Consider the following 16,077-nt stretch of genomic DNA (forward strand, 5'->3'; position numbering starts at 1 on the left):
GTCAATACTTCAGTTTCACATATAAACAAACAAAAGCCCAGTGAGGTGGGGGGAAAATGTGTTTTCAGTCACCACAGCTAAGCAGGAATGGAACTGAAACTCAAGTCCCAACACTGCAGGAGATTAAGGTTAGGTCAAGGTAGGCTAGAGTGGGAAGGAAAGACCCACATCTTTGAATATGTAATGAACTTCAGGGCATCAAAGAATTCTGAAATAATCAGTAACATTTAGCAGTGGAGCAGGATATAGTAAAAAGTATACATAGTATTTGGGTTCAGGTCCCACCTCTGCTACCAACCTGTGTGATTCTGGGCTAGCTACATAATCTCTACTTCTTTTTCTAGAAAACAGATAATAATGGTATCTATTTTATATAATTTTTTTGGGGGGAGTTCTGGGGATTGAACTTAGGGACATTCAACTACTGAGCCACATCCCCAGTCCTATGTTGTATTTTATTTAGAGACAGGGTCTCACTAAGTTGCTTAGCACCTCACCTTTGCTGAGGCTGGCTTTGAACTCACGATCCTCCTGCCTCAGCCTTCAGAGCCGCTGGGATTACAGGCTTGTGCCACCACACCTGGCTATTTTATATAATTTTTATTAGAATTAAAGTTAGTTACATGTGGTATGGATATCTTGCTCACTAATGAATTAACGTAGCTTGTTAATAATAGTTAGTCCAACCAGGTAGTTGTTACTTTGAAAATCAAATGGAAGTACCTTAAAGGTGGTTAAGTTTTGATAAAGTAAGGCAGAATGAAGAAAATCTAGAGGGGCACACTGCTGGGGCCAATCGCAAATGGTCAAGGGCAGGTAACACTAAGGTTAAGCATGAGAGGGACAGCTTGGGAACCAGAAGCCAGAGATCTCACTCGGTGACTGGGAGGACCTGGTAACCCTCCTGGTCTGTTTCTTCATCCGTAGAGGAGAGTTAATAACACTGCATCTGCTAATTTGGAGGCAGTTGTAATGTCATGTGAGATTGTGATGTGAAGAATTTTTAAGAATGATTAATCACCATTTCTACAAGTGGGGTATTATAATTTCTTTATAAGAGTATGGATGAGGGGACAGGAGGCACACATAAGGTTTATTATAATAAGCCTTTCCTATTGTTATGAACTGAATTGTGAGTTTCTCACTCACCCACCCAGATTCACATGTTGAAGTCCTAACTCCCAGTGTGACTGTATTTTAAGATATAGGACCTTTAAAGAGGTAATTAAGGTTGAATAAGATTAAAAGGGTGGGTACCTGATCCAATAGGACTGTGTCCTTAAAAGAAGAGGAAGAAGCACCAGGATGTACACACACAGAGAAAAGGACATTGGAGGACACAGTGAGAAGATAGTCACTGGCATACCAAGTAGAGAGAGCTCAGAAGAAACCAAACCTGCATGAACTTCCAACTTCAGAACTGTGAGAAATACATTTCTGCTATCTAAGCCATCTAGTCTGTGGTATTTCATTACGGTGGCCCTGACCCTGGAAGACTAATACACTTGCCTTACATAGTCCAACCTTTCTAACTTCTATTGCCTACCTAGAATGCTTCCTGTACCTTATTTAAATCGTACCCATCCTGCATAGTATGGTAGGCAACCTCTAAGATGGTGCCCAGTGATTGTTGCCTCTTGGTATTCATATCATTGTAGACAGGCTGAACCTAATGACTTGCTTCTGATGAGAACAATGCAGATGTTCCTTATCTCCCAATAAAGTCATTGTCTTTTTTTTTTTTTTTTTTTTTTTTGCCGTGCTGGGGATTGAACCCAGGCAAGGCAAGCACTCTACCAAGTGAGCTATATTCGCAGCCCCTGATAAACCCATTATTTCAATGGGAAATATCATTAAGACAAAATGCATTTAAACACCTAACCTACCTAATGTAGCTTCGCCTAGGCTACCTTAAATGTGCTCCAAATACTTACATTAGCCCACAGCTGGGTAAAAATCAAATAGCACAAAGCCTATTTTATAAGAAAGTGTTGAATATCTCCTGTAATATATCGAGTAACTACACAGAAGGTGAAAACCAAAATGGTTGTATGGGTGTGCTTTTGTGCCACTGTAAAGCTGGAAAAAAAAATTGTAAATCAGGTTGTCTGTATAGTAAAACCGATAGGATATCACTTCTGAGATTAGGTTGCAAAAGGACTGTGGTTTCTATCTGGGATACTCTTACTTTTTATTAAATCTCTCCCACTGGGGAAGGCTGGCATTTAATCTCAGAGCAGCCCTGGGGAGAGGCCTGCAGCAGACCCTCCAAGGACCACTTCAGTGAGCTTGAAATTGGATTCCCCTCAACCCAGGATGAGCTTTTAGGCTGAGAGTTTGACTGCAACCTTATGAGAGATCTTGACCCAGAGGCACCCAGCTAAGCTACATCTAGATCCTTAACCCACACGAACTGTTGAATAATACATGTTTATTCTCTAAGCTACTAAATTCAAGTAATTTGTTATGCAATAGACAACCAATACTCAATGTGGGGTAATGTTATACAGCAATATATACCCAATACACAAAATCTAGTTCAAATCATTCCTCAGAATTTTCCTTGACTGAGCCTTGCCCAGAGCAACTTATGCCTCATTTGAACTTGATGCAGACATTCTTCCTGTTGGTCATTTGGCACATTGGCAGTGTTAGTCTCCTTCTATCCTGTGTTTCAGTAGCAGCTTAAATTCCTGGTGTCCCTGTTCAGGGTAGGTATCTGAGCAAGCAGAAAAAGAGGTAGGCTTTGAGAGGCCAGAATTGTCAGGGGCTTTTTATACATGTTAGGAGACTGATGAATGACTTGTAAGTGGGAAATTGAACTGGGTGCTAGAAGATCTACAGCTTGGGAAAAGCTGCTTTTCAGTCTGGATCAAAATGAGATAGCAGTGGCCAATACTAACAGCCAATCCTCTTTGCAAATTCTTTCTGGTGATTTCCTCCTTATTGTGTGAGGGGTTTAGCCTTGTGTTGGCAGTTGTGATAGGCAGTAGAGAGGGCAGCTCTAGGACACGGGGGTCACTTTGGAGGAAGGGAAGCTGATTGTTTTCTCAGGGCCCTTTCTCTCAAGTTTATTCTTTTCAGAGCCTCAGTAGCAGGACTGTGCTGAAGCCCGTTTCCTACACGTAGCACCATTTATTTAAAACACATACCACATATACACAACAAACCAAATGCAAAGGAAAAAGGAGGAAAAAAGGCTGCTGAAGAACAGAGTCACTAAAAGTTCAGGCTAAGAATAGACAAGGAACTCTGAGAGCTGCTCGGCTATGTGACCTCCTGCAGGGGCTTGGCAAGAAGCCCAAAGCAGCTTTGCTTTTTCTACACTCTTACAAAGAAAGAGCACTGGCTTGGGAGTCAGAAGACCTAGGTACCAGGCTTGGCTCTGCCAGTGCCTCTTTCTGTGACCTTGGGTTAGTCCTTCTTCCTGCTGGGCCTCAGTTTCTCATTTGGAAAATTAAAGGGGTGAACTAGACTCCAAGGTTTTCCAACTCCAACACTGAAAGGACACAGGAACACAGAATGTTGGCTGGCCAGGGAAGAAGGAGACCAGACTTCTCATCCCCAGTTCTACCACTAATGAGCATGATCTCTTTGGGCCTTGGCTTCCTCATCTATAAAACAAGAAGTTATAGTCATTCAGTCCTTTAACAAATATTTCCTGAGCACCTTCTTTGTGTCAAGCTTGGTGCTAGAGATACAATGGTGAGTCAAGCCAGATGTGGTCCATGTGCTCATGGAATTTCCAGTTTATTGGGGGTGGAAGGGAGAAAGAAAGATGAATTGTAATCAAACAATTACCCAAGTGAAGGTATAATTAATGCCATGGTAAGTTCAATAAGGGAAGGATCACACTTGGTTCTCAGCAAACATGAGATAACCGTAATCTCCATTGATTCCAGTGCTCTGTGAGCCAACAGACAGCTCTGCTGGGAGGCACAGAGAAACCCTTTGAAGAGCCACATCTAAAATCAGGCTTTCTTTTCTTTCTTTTCTTTTCTTTTTTTTTTTTTTTCTTCAGATTGGCACAGCTCAATCCAATTTACCAACAACCATCTACTGGAGACCTCCTGCAGAAATCAACCATTGAAATTCCGTCTTCCTGGAGTTTATACCAGTGGGTAGAATAGACTCACAAATTGATATAGCTACAAAATATTTCACACCATTCCCTGATTGCTAATTGTATGTTTCAAATAATAATGTTTATGAGTTAATAATTAAGTGGAGATTTGGATGCAGTAGGGCAACTAGAGAAATTTTCTAACAGAAATTGAGATAGGTCCTGAAGTTTTGCTGCATATTTTTAGATAAACAGAAGCAATGGTATCAGGATGCAATGGCCCCATTCCCTACTACTAAATAATATAGGTATTTGGGATATATAAGAGATATCCAAAATGAGAGACCATAAGTACTCTGTTGAGGCAATTAAGTTTCAAGCCCCACTTTTTTCAAGGAGCAGAAGATCTCATGTGTGACCTACTTTGAATACTGTCCCTTGGATTGGAATGCCTGATCTTGATTATTTGAAAGAATTTTAATATTTTATTATAATAAAATTGATAGTTGCCATGATGGAAAATGACTGTGGGATCTTAGTTAAGTTGCAAAGTTTTCTAAACCTGATATACTTTATGTTTTAAATTAATTTTTATAATAAAAAAGTAATAGCTGTGCATAGTTCTTTTAAAAAAATCAAATATCACAAAAGACCACACTATAATGGTTATAGAAGTTTCTATTTGAGGTGATAAAAAAGTTTTAGAAAATTGTGACTGTTTGCACAATATCATGAATATAATTAATGCCATTTAAGTGTACACTTAAAAAGTGCTAAAATAGAAAACTTTGTTTCATATACATAATTTTTGTCATAATCTGATATACCAAAAACTATTGAATGGTACAATTTATTGTTTAAACATATTTTTAGATGTTGATAGATCTCTTTTATTTATTTATATGTGGTGCTGAGAATTGAATCCAGTGCCTCACACATACTAGGCAAGCACTGTACCACTGAGCTATAACCCCAGTACAAATTGTACAATTTAAATAGATAAATTGCATAGTTTGTGAAGTATATTTTCATAGGAGTTTATTCTCTACCCCCGCCTAGACTTTCTGATCCCCTCCTCCAACGAAACTTTTTTTTTTTTTTTTTGGTACTGGGGATTGAACTCAGTGGCACTTGACCTCTGGACCATATCCCCAGCTCTATTTTATATTTTATTTAGAGACAGGATTTCACTGAGTTGCTTAGCGCCTTGCTGTTGCTGAGGTTGGCTTTGAACTTGTGATCCTCCTGCCTCAGCCTCCCTAGGCTTTGGAATTACAGGTGTCAGTCACCATGCCCGGCTAAGGCAACTATTCTTTTTGTCTTCTGGAAGTAGTGTAGGCATAAACAAATATTCTTAAAATTTATCCTTCCTTTGACTACAAATGGAAGGAAGTAATATACTGTTTTTCACTCTGCTTTTTAACTTACTATATCTCTTAGGTTGTTGGGTAAAAGTGCACGCAAATTTACTTTATTCTTTTCTACCTCTACATAGAATCCACCATAGGGACCTATCAATTTATTTAATTAGCCTCCCTTATTAATGAACATATTAATTGTTTCTAGTCTTTCTAGGAAACTGTTGCAGTAAACATCCCTGCACTTATGGTTTTAGGCACATGCATGAACATATTGTGCATAGAATAAACTAGTTCTGGTGTTGTGGGGTCAAAAGGTTAGTATATGTTAAATTGCTAAACTGACTTCCTTAAAGTCTATGCCAATTTATACTCCTATCAAGAATTCATTTGATGAGTTTTTCATTCAACCAATATTTGAGTGTATACAGTGTTCCAGGCATACTTCTAGGCCTTGGGGACACAGAAAATGAACAATAATGACAATAACAAAAAGATGAGATCCATTTCCTAATGGAGTTTACAGTCTTGTATGGGTGAGGACAAACACAAAGTATATGGCATTTCAGGTGGTATCAAATGATATAGCTAAAATAAAGCAGAGAAGGAGTATTGGCCAGGGTAGGAATATTTTTAAGATGTGGCCTTCCTATGTTGCCCAGGTTGGTCTCAAACTCCTGGGCTCAAGTCATCCTCCTGCCTCAGCCTCCCAAGTATCTGAAACTACAGCCACCTGCCACCATGTCTGGACATGGCTGGCAATTTAAAAAGGGTGATTAGGGTATGAAAATGCTAAGCCTCAGTTTCCTTATTTGAAAAGTAAGACAATAATAGTACAAATGTCATAGGACTGTTGAAAGAATTCAATGAGATAATGTCTGGTACATAGTGAACATTTCATAAATGGCAGCTATTCTTATTACAAACAACCTTACAGCTGAGGAAACTATGGCCCAGAGAGGAACAATTTGGTCCCAAGGAAACAGAGAAAATTAGTAGTTATATAGTAACCAGAACTCAGGCCTCCTGGCCCTCCATGCCATGCACTTCCAAGGGGCCTAAAGCAGTAAGAAGTCATCTCCCAGGGCTGCTCTTAGTCAACGTGATTTTCAGTTGAAGAGTGCTCTAAGAGTGGGATTTTCATCTTGTGCAAGAAGGGAGGGGAGTAGTGGGAGAACACAAGGTCCTTCTTCAAGGAGAAGCAGGCCACTTCACTCTGGCCGAAGGCTGAGCCTGCTGGGGTTTACTTACAAGACGTTCACTTCCAGGATGGTGCTCTCAGCCAAAGGCAACAAGCTTTCTGGCTGCTGCTGGCCCATCTGCTCTGATGAGACTCTCCCAAAGCCTGAACTCCCATTGGTTTCATTCCAAGGAATCTCCTGGAGGAAAGATAAGCAGCACTTAAGTCACAGCTGTAGAAATAATAAGATCTGAAGGGGCACTTGTATCTGTTTGGCTGATAGAGATTTTTCAAGTAGGCCAAGTATGTGGTGGTGTGGTATCTCTGTCTTTTTCTTACTCTGTAGCACTCCTTTTCCTGTCCCAAGTGAGATACCTACTGCATCTTTGGGTCTTCTGCCTATACAGAGCCCTTTCCTTACCTGGGCAGTTCTAATCTTCCTTGAGTCTTATTCTTCCTTCAATGAGAGTATCACAGCCTCTATTTCTTCTCACCCCTTCTTTGGAAATAGATACTTTGAAAAAGAAGATGCATACTGGCTTAACAAGATTCAGGGAAGTCCACATTTGGGGCTTGACCTATGTTAATATGTGCCTGCATGAACTGCGGGACACCAATGACCTTTTCTGGATCTCAATTTCTTTATCTAAAAAAATGCTGAATGTCATACAACATTTTAAGTACCATGGAGATTTTCCTACAAAAAGCAGACTCAATCTAAAGACAAAAAAAAAAAAAAAAAAAAAAAAATATATATATATATATATATATATATAAACTAATAGCCAGGCGTGGTGCTCATACCTGTAATCCCAACTGCTCAGGATGCTGAGGAAGGAGGATCACAAGTTCAAGGACAGTCTGGGCAACTTAGGGAGACCCTGTCTCAAAATGAAAAATAAAAAGGACTGGGGATGTGACTCAATGGTAGAGTGCTCATCGAGCACACGAGAGGTTCTGCATTTGATGCCCAGTACCACAATAAATAAACAAACAAACAAATATAAAGCCTCCCTCCTTTAAAATAAAAAGGAAAGTCATGGCACCAACAGCAGAAATTTTCAGGGTGGATGTACCAAGACCACTAAAATTTATTAACAGGGGTGTTAAATGCATCTACAGCCAAATGATCTTCAACAAAAGTGCTAAGAACCTATGTTGGATATCTACATGAGGAAGAATGAAACTAGACCCTTAGCTCTCACCATATACAAAAATCAACTCAAAATGAATTAAAGACTTTAGTCCTACAAGTGCCAGTAAGGACGTAGAAAAAAAGGAACACTTACACAGTATTTGTGGGAATGTAAATTCGTCCAGTGACTATAAAAACAGTATGGAAGTTCTTTGAAAAATTAAAAATAGAACTATCATATGATCTAGTAAGCCCACCAGTAGGTAGGTATATAGCTAAAGGAAATAAAATCAGTATGAAGAGATGTTTATTGTTTATTGCAACACCATTCACAATGTAAACAACCTAAGCATCCATCAACTGATGAATACAGAAAATATGGTGTATATATATGTGTGTGTGTGTGTATATATGTGTGTATGCATGTTTATATACACATATATGTACATATATACACACACATATATGAAATATTATTCAGCCATAAGTAATATGAAATACTTTCATGTTTCATTGTGACAACATGAATGGAACTGGAGGTTATTATGTTAAGTTAAATAAGCCAGGTATAGAAAAGCAAAAATCACATGTTCTTTACTCATAATTAAAATCTAAGTTGATCTAGAAGTTAAGAGTAGAATAGTGGTTATCAGAGGATGGGAAAAATGAGGCAGGTGGAATGGGGAAAGGAAAGGTCATCAAATGGGTACTGAAACGCAGTTAGGAGAAGTGGGTTCTGCTGTTCTATTATATAGTAAAGTGATGATATATATATGTATATATACACATATACTATGTATATAAAATAATATACTATATATTTCAAAAAGTAAAAGAAAGGATTTAAATTGCAGGGGTGGAGGTACTGGGGATTGAACTCAGGGACACTCCACCACTAAGCCACATCCACAGTCCTATTTTGTATTTTATTTAGAGGTAGGGTCTGAGTTGCTTAGCGCCTCTCTTTTTTGCTGGGGCGGGCTTCGAACTCCTGCCTCAGTCTCCCAAACTGCTAGGATTACAGACATGCTCCACAGCACCTGGTGGATTTAAATATTTTCACCACAAATAAATGATAAATGTTTGATGAGACAGATATCTTTACCTTGATTTGGACTTTATACAATATATACATGTAACAAAACATCACATGGTACCCCATAAATATGTATGACTTATATGTGTCAATTAAAGGGGGAATGGAGAGTGACAGAAGAATGGAGGAACTTTAGGTGGAAGGAAATGAGAGAGAGGGGGATATGAAAAATTGTGGAATGAGACAGACATCATTATCCTATGTACATGTATGATTACATGAATGGCATGAATCTACATTGGGTACAAACATAGAAATGAAATAATGTATGCCATTTGTGTACAATGAATCAAAATGCAGTCTGTAAAAAATTAAAAAATAAATAATTATTTAAAAAGAAAGTACAAAATACAGATATTAAGAAAAAAATACACAAATGTATGTATACAATTTTTAAAAAGAAAAAAAAGTGTGTTCTAATGACCAATGTCTGGCAAATGCCACCCAGTATCCAGATTTTGTATTGAACAGACTTCAATGAAGGGGAAAATCCAGACCAGTTATGGACCATGCCATCTCTACTCTTGAAAAGGGAACATAAGAAGTAAAAGGAGCTTTGGATCTGATCACCAGTCAGTTACTTGAACATCAACGTGTACCGCTAACTGCTTCCTTTGCAAGGCTAAAAAGAGGAAAAAATTAGAAACGTTGAATCAGATTGATAAAAAGGGATCTTGAACTCAAATTTGAAAAAGTACCCTAAGAAGATTTGGAAAGCTGTTACAGGTAATATAAGAATATTTCCACCTCTGTTTAAACTGGGTCAATTAGCATTGACAGGTGAAATGCCTGGTGCAGTCATTTGAGAAAACTTTAAAATCTTAGTTTCTGTCACTTACATTCACTATCTGGCAAGGTGGCATCTATATCCTTCTTCACTCCCACCCCCAGTACTAGGGACCAAACTCTGGGCCTCAAGGATGCTAGGCAAAAGGCTCTACCATTGAGCCATAACCCCAGCTGGCATCCATATTCTTAACTTCACCCATAGGGAAAGGCATGGAGCAGCCTACAGAATTGATACTTGGGATTCTGAATTCTGAAATAACCTATGATCATTACTGTATCATCATTTCTGCCTAAAAGACAATCTGGACTCCAAACTTTCTTCTTTGATGCTTTTCAGGCTTGAGTCTTGCAGCATCATTGTATAGCAAAAGCAGTTGCAGACACTTAAGTATTTTGGTTGGAAAGATTTACCAGGCCTACTTAGATCCCTGTTCCCTGCCAGGATACCAATAAGTCAGACCTCCAGAGTCAGTGGTGCATCCCGGCAGAGAAACACTGAAGGAGGTGTGGCACTGTTTTCAGTGACTTTCCACTGAGCTGTGGGAAAATTTGACAGTTGACTGTGGCTGAATCATAACCCAGAGGTCCTGACCACTCAGATCTTTGAAGATTCCTTTCATTCCTTTCCCAAAAGGGGAACCTGGCAAACTCCAATTGGTTAATTCCATTTACCTTCTCTTTCTTTCAACTACATTAGGTGTAGAGTTGTGTGCTCTCAGTAGTGGCAGGAGGCTATCAGAATAATAGCATCTACCATCTGTAATTATAATAGTTTATATTTATCTAACATTTACTGTATCAAGCATTTTTCATTGAACCTACACAATCACCCAGTGGGGTATTTACATTATTATCCTTAGTTTACAGATGAGAAAATCAAGGGTCCAGAGAGACTAATAGACTAATAACTTGTCCATAGCTTGGGTGGGAGGTGCTGAAATTTAACCTAAGCATTCTAACTCCAGAGCCTGTGCTCCTAACCACTATGTCATATTATATGCAAATGCAGACACAGATTTTCCAAACTCAAAGTTACTTCAGATATCACAGATCCCTCAGATTTTGCAGCTGAGAAAACAGATCAAGTAAGACAATGGGAATTACCTAGTGACAGAGCCAGGATTTGAAGAAGGTCTCTTACTCCCCAGCTTTCTCTACTGTGTCAAACTGCCTCAGGTTTCTGCATTATCTTGAAAATGTACATTATTCTTTAGACCATATCCCTTATTCATTTGGGAATGGAATTCCTACTTATATAAACATAAAATATTTTCATATAGTTTTTCTACAATATACTAATTTTCCAATTCTTCCCGCTTTTTAAGTTATAGACTTCTAGAGCACTTTAGGTTCACAGAAAAATTGAGAAGACAACACAGAGACATTTCATATACCCCCTGCCTCCATACATGCACAACCTCCCCCACTACCTATATCCAGCAGAAGAGGGATGTATTTGTTACAATTAATGGACCAATATGGACATTTCTTTATCATTCAGAATGATAATGGGTTCACTCTAGGTGTTGTAATAAAATTCTCTAAGTTTTGCCAAATGTAAAATGACACATATTCATCTATTATCATATCATTTGGAATAATTTCACTACCCTAAATATTCCATCTGCTCCACCTATTCATTCCTTCCTTCTCCCAAGTCCCTGGAAACCACTGATCTATTTATTGTCTCCACAACGTTGCATCCAGAATGTCATATATTTGGAACCATACAACATGTAGTGTTTTCATATTGGCTTTTATTTTTTGAACTCAGAGGTGCTCTATCACCCAGTCACATCCCCAGCCCTTTTCCTATTTGTTCTAATTAGTTATATATGACAGCAGAATGCATTTCGATTCATTGTACACAAATTGAGCATAACTTTTCATTGCTCTGGTTATACACGATACAGAGTCACACCATTCTTGTAATCTTACATGTACATAGGGTAATGATATCTGTTTCATTCCACCATCTTTCCCATCCCCACACCTCCTTCCCTCCCTTACCTCTGCCCAATCTAAAGTTACTCCTTCTTCCCTTGCCCCCATACTCCATTATGGATCAGGATCGACATATCAGAGAAAACATTTGGTCTTTGATTTTTTGACTTATTTCGCTTAGCATGATATTCTCCAGTTCCATCTGTTTACCTGCAAATGCCATTATTTCATTCTCCTTTAAGGCTGAGTAATATTCCATTGTGTATATATACCACAGTTTCTTTATTCATTCATATATTGAAGGGCATCTAGGTTGGTTCCACAGTTTATCAATCATAAATTGAGCTGCTATAAACATTGATGTGGTTGTATGACTGTAAGATGCTGATTTTAAGTCCTTTGGGTATAGACCAAGGAGTGAGATAGCTGGGTCAATTGGTGGTTCCATTCCAAGTTTTCTTAGAAATCTCCATACTGCTTTCCAAAGTGGTTGCACCAATTTGCAGTCCCATCAACAATGTATGGGTGTGCCTTTTCCCCCACATCCTCACCAATACTTACTGTTGCTAGTATTCTTGATAATTGCCATTCTGACTGGAGTGAGATGAAATCTTAGAGTAGTTTTGGTGTTCATCATCTCTAGCAATTAGAGAAATGCACATTTTTCATGTTTGTTGATTGACTGTATATTTTCCTCTGTGCAATGTCTGTTTAGTTCCTGAAAGAGAAATTAGGAAAACTATCCCATTCACAATAGCCTCAAAAAAAAAAAATCAATCTAACAAAAGAAGTGAAAGACCTCTATAATGAAAACTACAGAACACTAAAGAAAGAAATTGAAGAAGACCTTAGAAGATGAAAGGATCTCCCATGTTCTTGGGTAGGCAGAATTAATAATGTCAAAATGACCATACTACCAAAAGTGTTATACAGATTTAATGCAATTTCAATTAAAATCCCAATGACATTTCTCAAAGAAATAGTAAAAGCAATTATGAAATTCATTTGTAATAGCCAAAGCAATCCTTAGCAAGAAAAGTGAAGCAGGGGGCATCATAATACCAGACCTCAAACTATACTACAGAGCTATAGTAATAAAAAGGCATGGTATTGGCACCAAAACAGACATGTAGACCAATGGTACAGAAGATAAGACACAGAGACAAACCCACAAAAATACAGTTATCTCATACTATACAAAGATGCCAAAAACATATATTAGAGAAAAGATAGCTTCTTTAACAAATGGTTCTGGGGAAACTGGAAATCCATATGCAGCAAAATGAAATTAAACCCCTCTCACCTTGCACAATACTCAATTCAAAGTGGATCAGGGACCTAGGAATTATACCAGAGACCCTACACCTAATAGAAGAAAAAGTAGGCCCAAATTTTCATCATATGGGCTTAGGAACTGACTTCCTTAACAAGACTCCTAAAGTGCAAGAAATAAAATCAAGAATCAATAAATGGGATGGATTCAAACTAAAAAGCTTCTTCTCAGCAAAGGAAACAAAATCAGTAATGTGATGAGAAAGCCTACAGAATGGGAGAAAATCTTTACCACAGGCACATCAGATAGAGCACAACTCTCCAGGATATATAAAGAACTCAAAAAACAAATCCCAGCCCTTTTTTAATATTTTATTTTGAAACAGGGTCTCACTGGGTTGCTTAAGACCTCACTAAATTGCTGAGGCTAGCTTTGAACTCATTATTTTCCTGCTTCAGTCTTCTGAGCCATTGGGATTACAGGTGTGTACCACCACACCTGGCTCATGTTGGATTCTTTTACTTAGTAATAGGGATTTAAGGTTCCTGCATTTATTTTCATGGATGGATAGTTCCTTTGCTTTATCACTGAATAATATGCCATTGTATGGGTGTGCAGTGTATTCATTTACCTGTTGAAGGATATTTTGATGCTTTCAAGATTTGGCACCTGCTAATAATGCTGCCATAAACATCCATGTGCAGGTTTATGTGTAAACATAAGTTTTCAACTGGTAAATACCAAGTACTATGATTTCTGGATCATATGAGAAGTGCAGTTTAGTTTTATTTTAAAAAAACGGCAAAATTTTTTTCCTAAAGTGTCTACTCTTTGGCCTTCTATCCAGAAAAGAATGGAAATTCCTGTTGTTCCACATCTTTGTCTGCATTTGGTTGTGTCAGGGTTTGGGTTTTGGTCATTCTACTGGGCACATAGTTGTTTCTCATTTTAATTCACAATTCCCTAGTGATGTATGATGTTGAAGGTGTTTTTTATTTGCCTATTTGCAATCTCTGTGTCTTCTTTAGTGAGGTACTTCTTTGAATCCTTTGCCATTCTTTAAATTGGGGTTGCTCTCTACCTCTTGTTAGGGGCTTGTTCTTTTTTTTTTTTTTTAAACCTGGCTCCTTCATACTACCACCTTCATTTAAAAAAAGTTTTTTGTTTTTTTTTTTTTAATCGTCAGGAAACTGAAGTATTTTCAGGTAGAATTTAAAAAGCTCTTCTGGCTTTCTCTTCTTTAACCCAGCTATTTTTAAAACTGCCATTCAGCTATGATTTCTAATTGTCGATAATCTAGTAAATGTTTCCTGATTTCCCCATGATAACCTTCCTTACCCTCCCTCTTAGGAGATGATTGGCTAAGGCTCTGGTTTGCCCCCTCAGCTCCTGTGTTTCTATCTCTGGGCCTTGCAGGTTCTTACTATTGTAGGCACATTATCCTTACTTTTCTCAGGTAGTCTTTCCACAGTGACCTTGGACCCACTAACTTTCTGGCTCCTTCCATTATCTGGACCAACAAATTATTCCTTTCTTGGTGATGGATTAAGAATGGGTATGTGCCTACAAATTTCTACATGGGGTGGAAAAAATTTGCTTTGTGAGACAGAGCAGGGAGGGCCCTGATCCCCACACCAAGTTTCCAGTCTAACCCAAGCTTTCAAAAGAAAAAATGTTTTCAGCAACAATCAGGTTAAGGAGCAGCTGACTCCTCACTTAAGCCTTCCTACAACACCCCACCTCACCCCTGCACTTGGAATATGCCTGAACTTGACTAACATATGACTTTCCTGAGGTGACATTAGTGAGCACCCCCACTCTCTTTTGCAAGCCAAGCTCAGACAGATCCAACACACACGAGCAGATGGTCATGTTATGTGCAAACCCTGGTGCCAAGAGCAAAGAACTGACAAGACTTGTGCAGAAATCTTGGGATCATGTGCCTGTGTGCACCTGCCCTTTTGTCTATGTTAACTCTACTACTCAGGTCCTTGGGGAACAGTCTGAGGACTCTATCCCACAAACTGTCTCTTTAATGCTTGATTATAAGCCCCAATAATGCTTTGTTGGGGTGGTGTGCTTTCTTGATTCTTTGTGATTTCTATCTTGAATTGAGCAAAAGAACCCAAGGCTGAACCTGTGACACTAATTGGTAACACTAAGAGCTGGCAAGCCTGGTAACATTTGTAAGTCAAACAAATCTTGATCTTATGGGCAAGTTAACCATACTGAGCTTCATGTCAAGTGGATAGGAGACCCCTGGGGATTATGAAAACTAAGTGTACAATGTATAAAGGGGTTAGTATATCATGAAACACACAACAGACAGTAGCTCTAATACACAATAAACACTGCTCCCCAACCTTTTTAGAAAAATGATCAAAAGTTTTTCTGACTTTTAAAAAAAGCCAAATCCCATTCTCAAACAATAATCTTGTCTTTCTCCTCTTTGATATTCCAAGGTTACTGAAAGTTTCTCTTTTGACCCTTCTTTGTCTCCTATTCAATTATTTTGGCCACTATTTATTGTACTCCTACTAGGAGCCACTTTACCCATTCCATACTTTCCAAAATGCCGAATTCAATACATAATTACAATTGGTCTCACTGCTGCCTGTTGCTCTGTGCTCTGACCTTGGGTGCCTGTTCATTCCTGAATCTCCTTTAACTTCTCTGAACACTTCTGTCTCAGGCACTTTCTTTCCACATTCTGTCTCTGGGAGATTTAAGCTATTCCTTTAGCTTAAACAGCCACTAGTTGCTAAAATTTCTAGTTTTCCCTCTATCTTTAGTCCAAATTCCAATCCTTAGGCCCCAGACCAAAATTTCCAGCTATCTATAGCAATCTTTCTTTGGAAGACCTGTACCATCTCAATATCCAAATTTGCTTTTTTTTCCCACTCAGTGGTCTTATCATTAAGCCAATGCTCAAACAAGAAGCCCAAGTCATCCCGAAGGTCTTTTACTCTTATACTTTATATACCATGGTTATAATCCCTTTGATTTTTAGTCCCACATTGGCTCTTGCATCCATTTCTCTGTTTCTAAGTACTTTATTTGAAGCCCTCAACACATCTTGTCTCAGCTAATGCTACACACTAGAAACCTTTATGTTAGGTCATTCGCCCTGATCATCCTCTGCTCAGAACACAGATTTATATAATTAATAAATTTGAGTATATTAGTTTTCTGTTGTAAAATCTTCCATAGCACTGACCACACAGAAATCTGAATACTGG

At 38.4% G+C, this 16,077-nt stretch overlaps 1 protein-coding gene across 1 annotated transcript in view; it reads right to left on the reverse strand.

Moving 5' to 3' along the window:
* The window catches only part of LOC306667694 (uncharacterized protein), a gene marked incomplete at its 5' end in the record, with an annotated part of 84,740 nt that overhangs the window by 50,514 nt on the left and 18,149 nt on the right, over positions 1 to 16,077 (reverse strand). Inside the window, one exon of the mRNA XM_079150408.1 lies at positions 6,673 to 6,800. Within this exon, the coding sequence (XP_079006534.1) occupies positions 6,673 to 6,800 (128 nt within the window). The remainder of the gene's footprint in view (positions 1 to 6,672; positions 6,801 to 16,077) is intronic.

Source organism: Sciurus vulgaris (genome assembly GCF_902686455.1).
Source record: "Sciurus vulgaris genome assembly, chromosome: 8".
In the NCBI taxonomy this organism is placed as follows: Eukaryota; Metazoa; Chordata; class Mammalia; order Rodentia; family Sciuridae; genus Sciurus; species Sciurus vulgaris.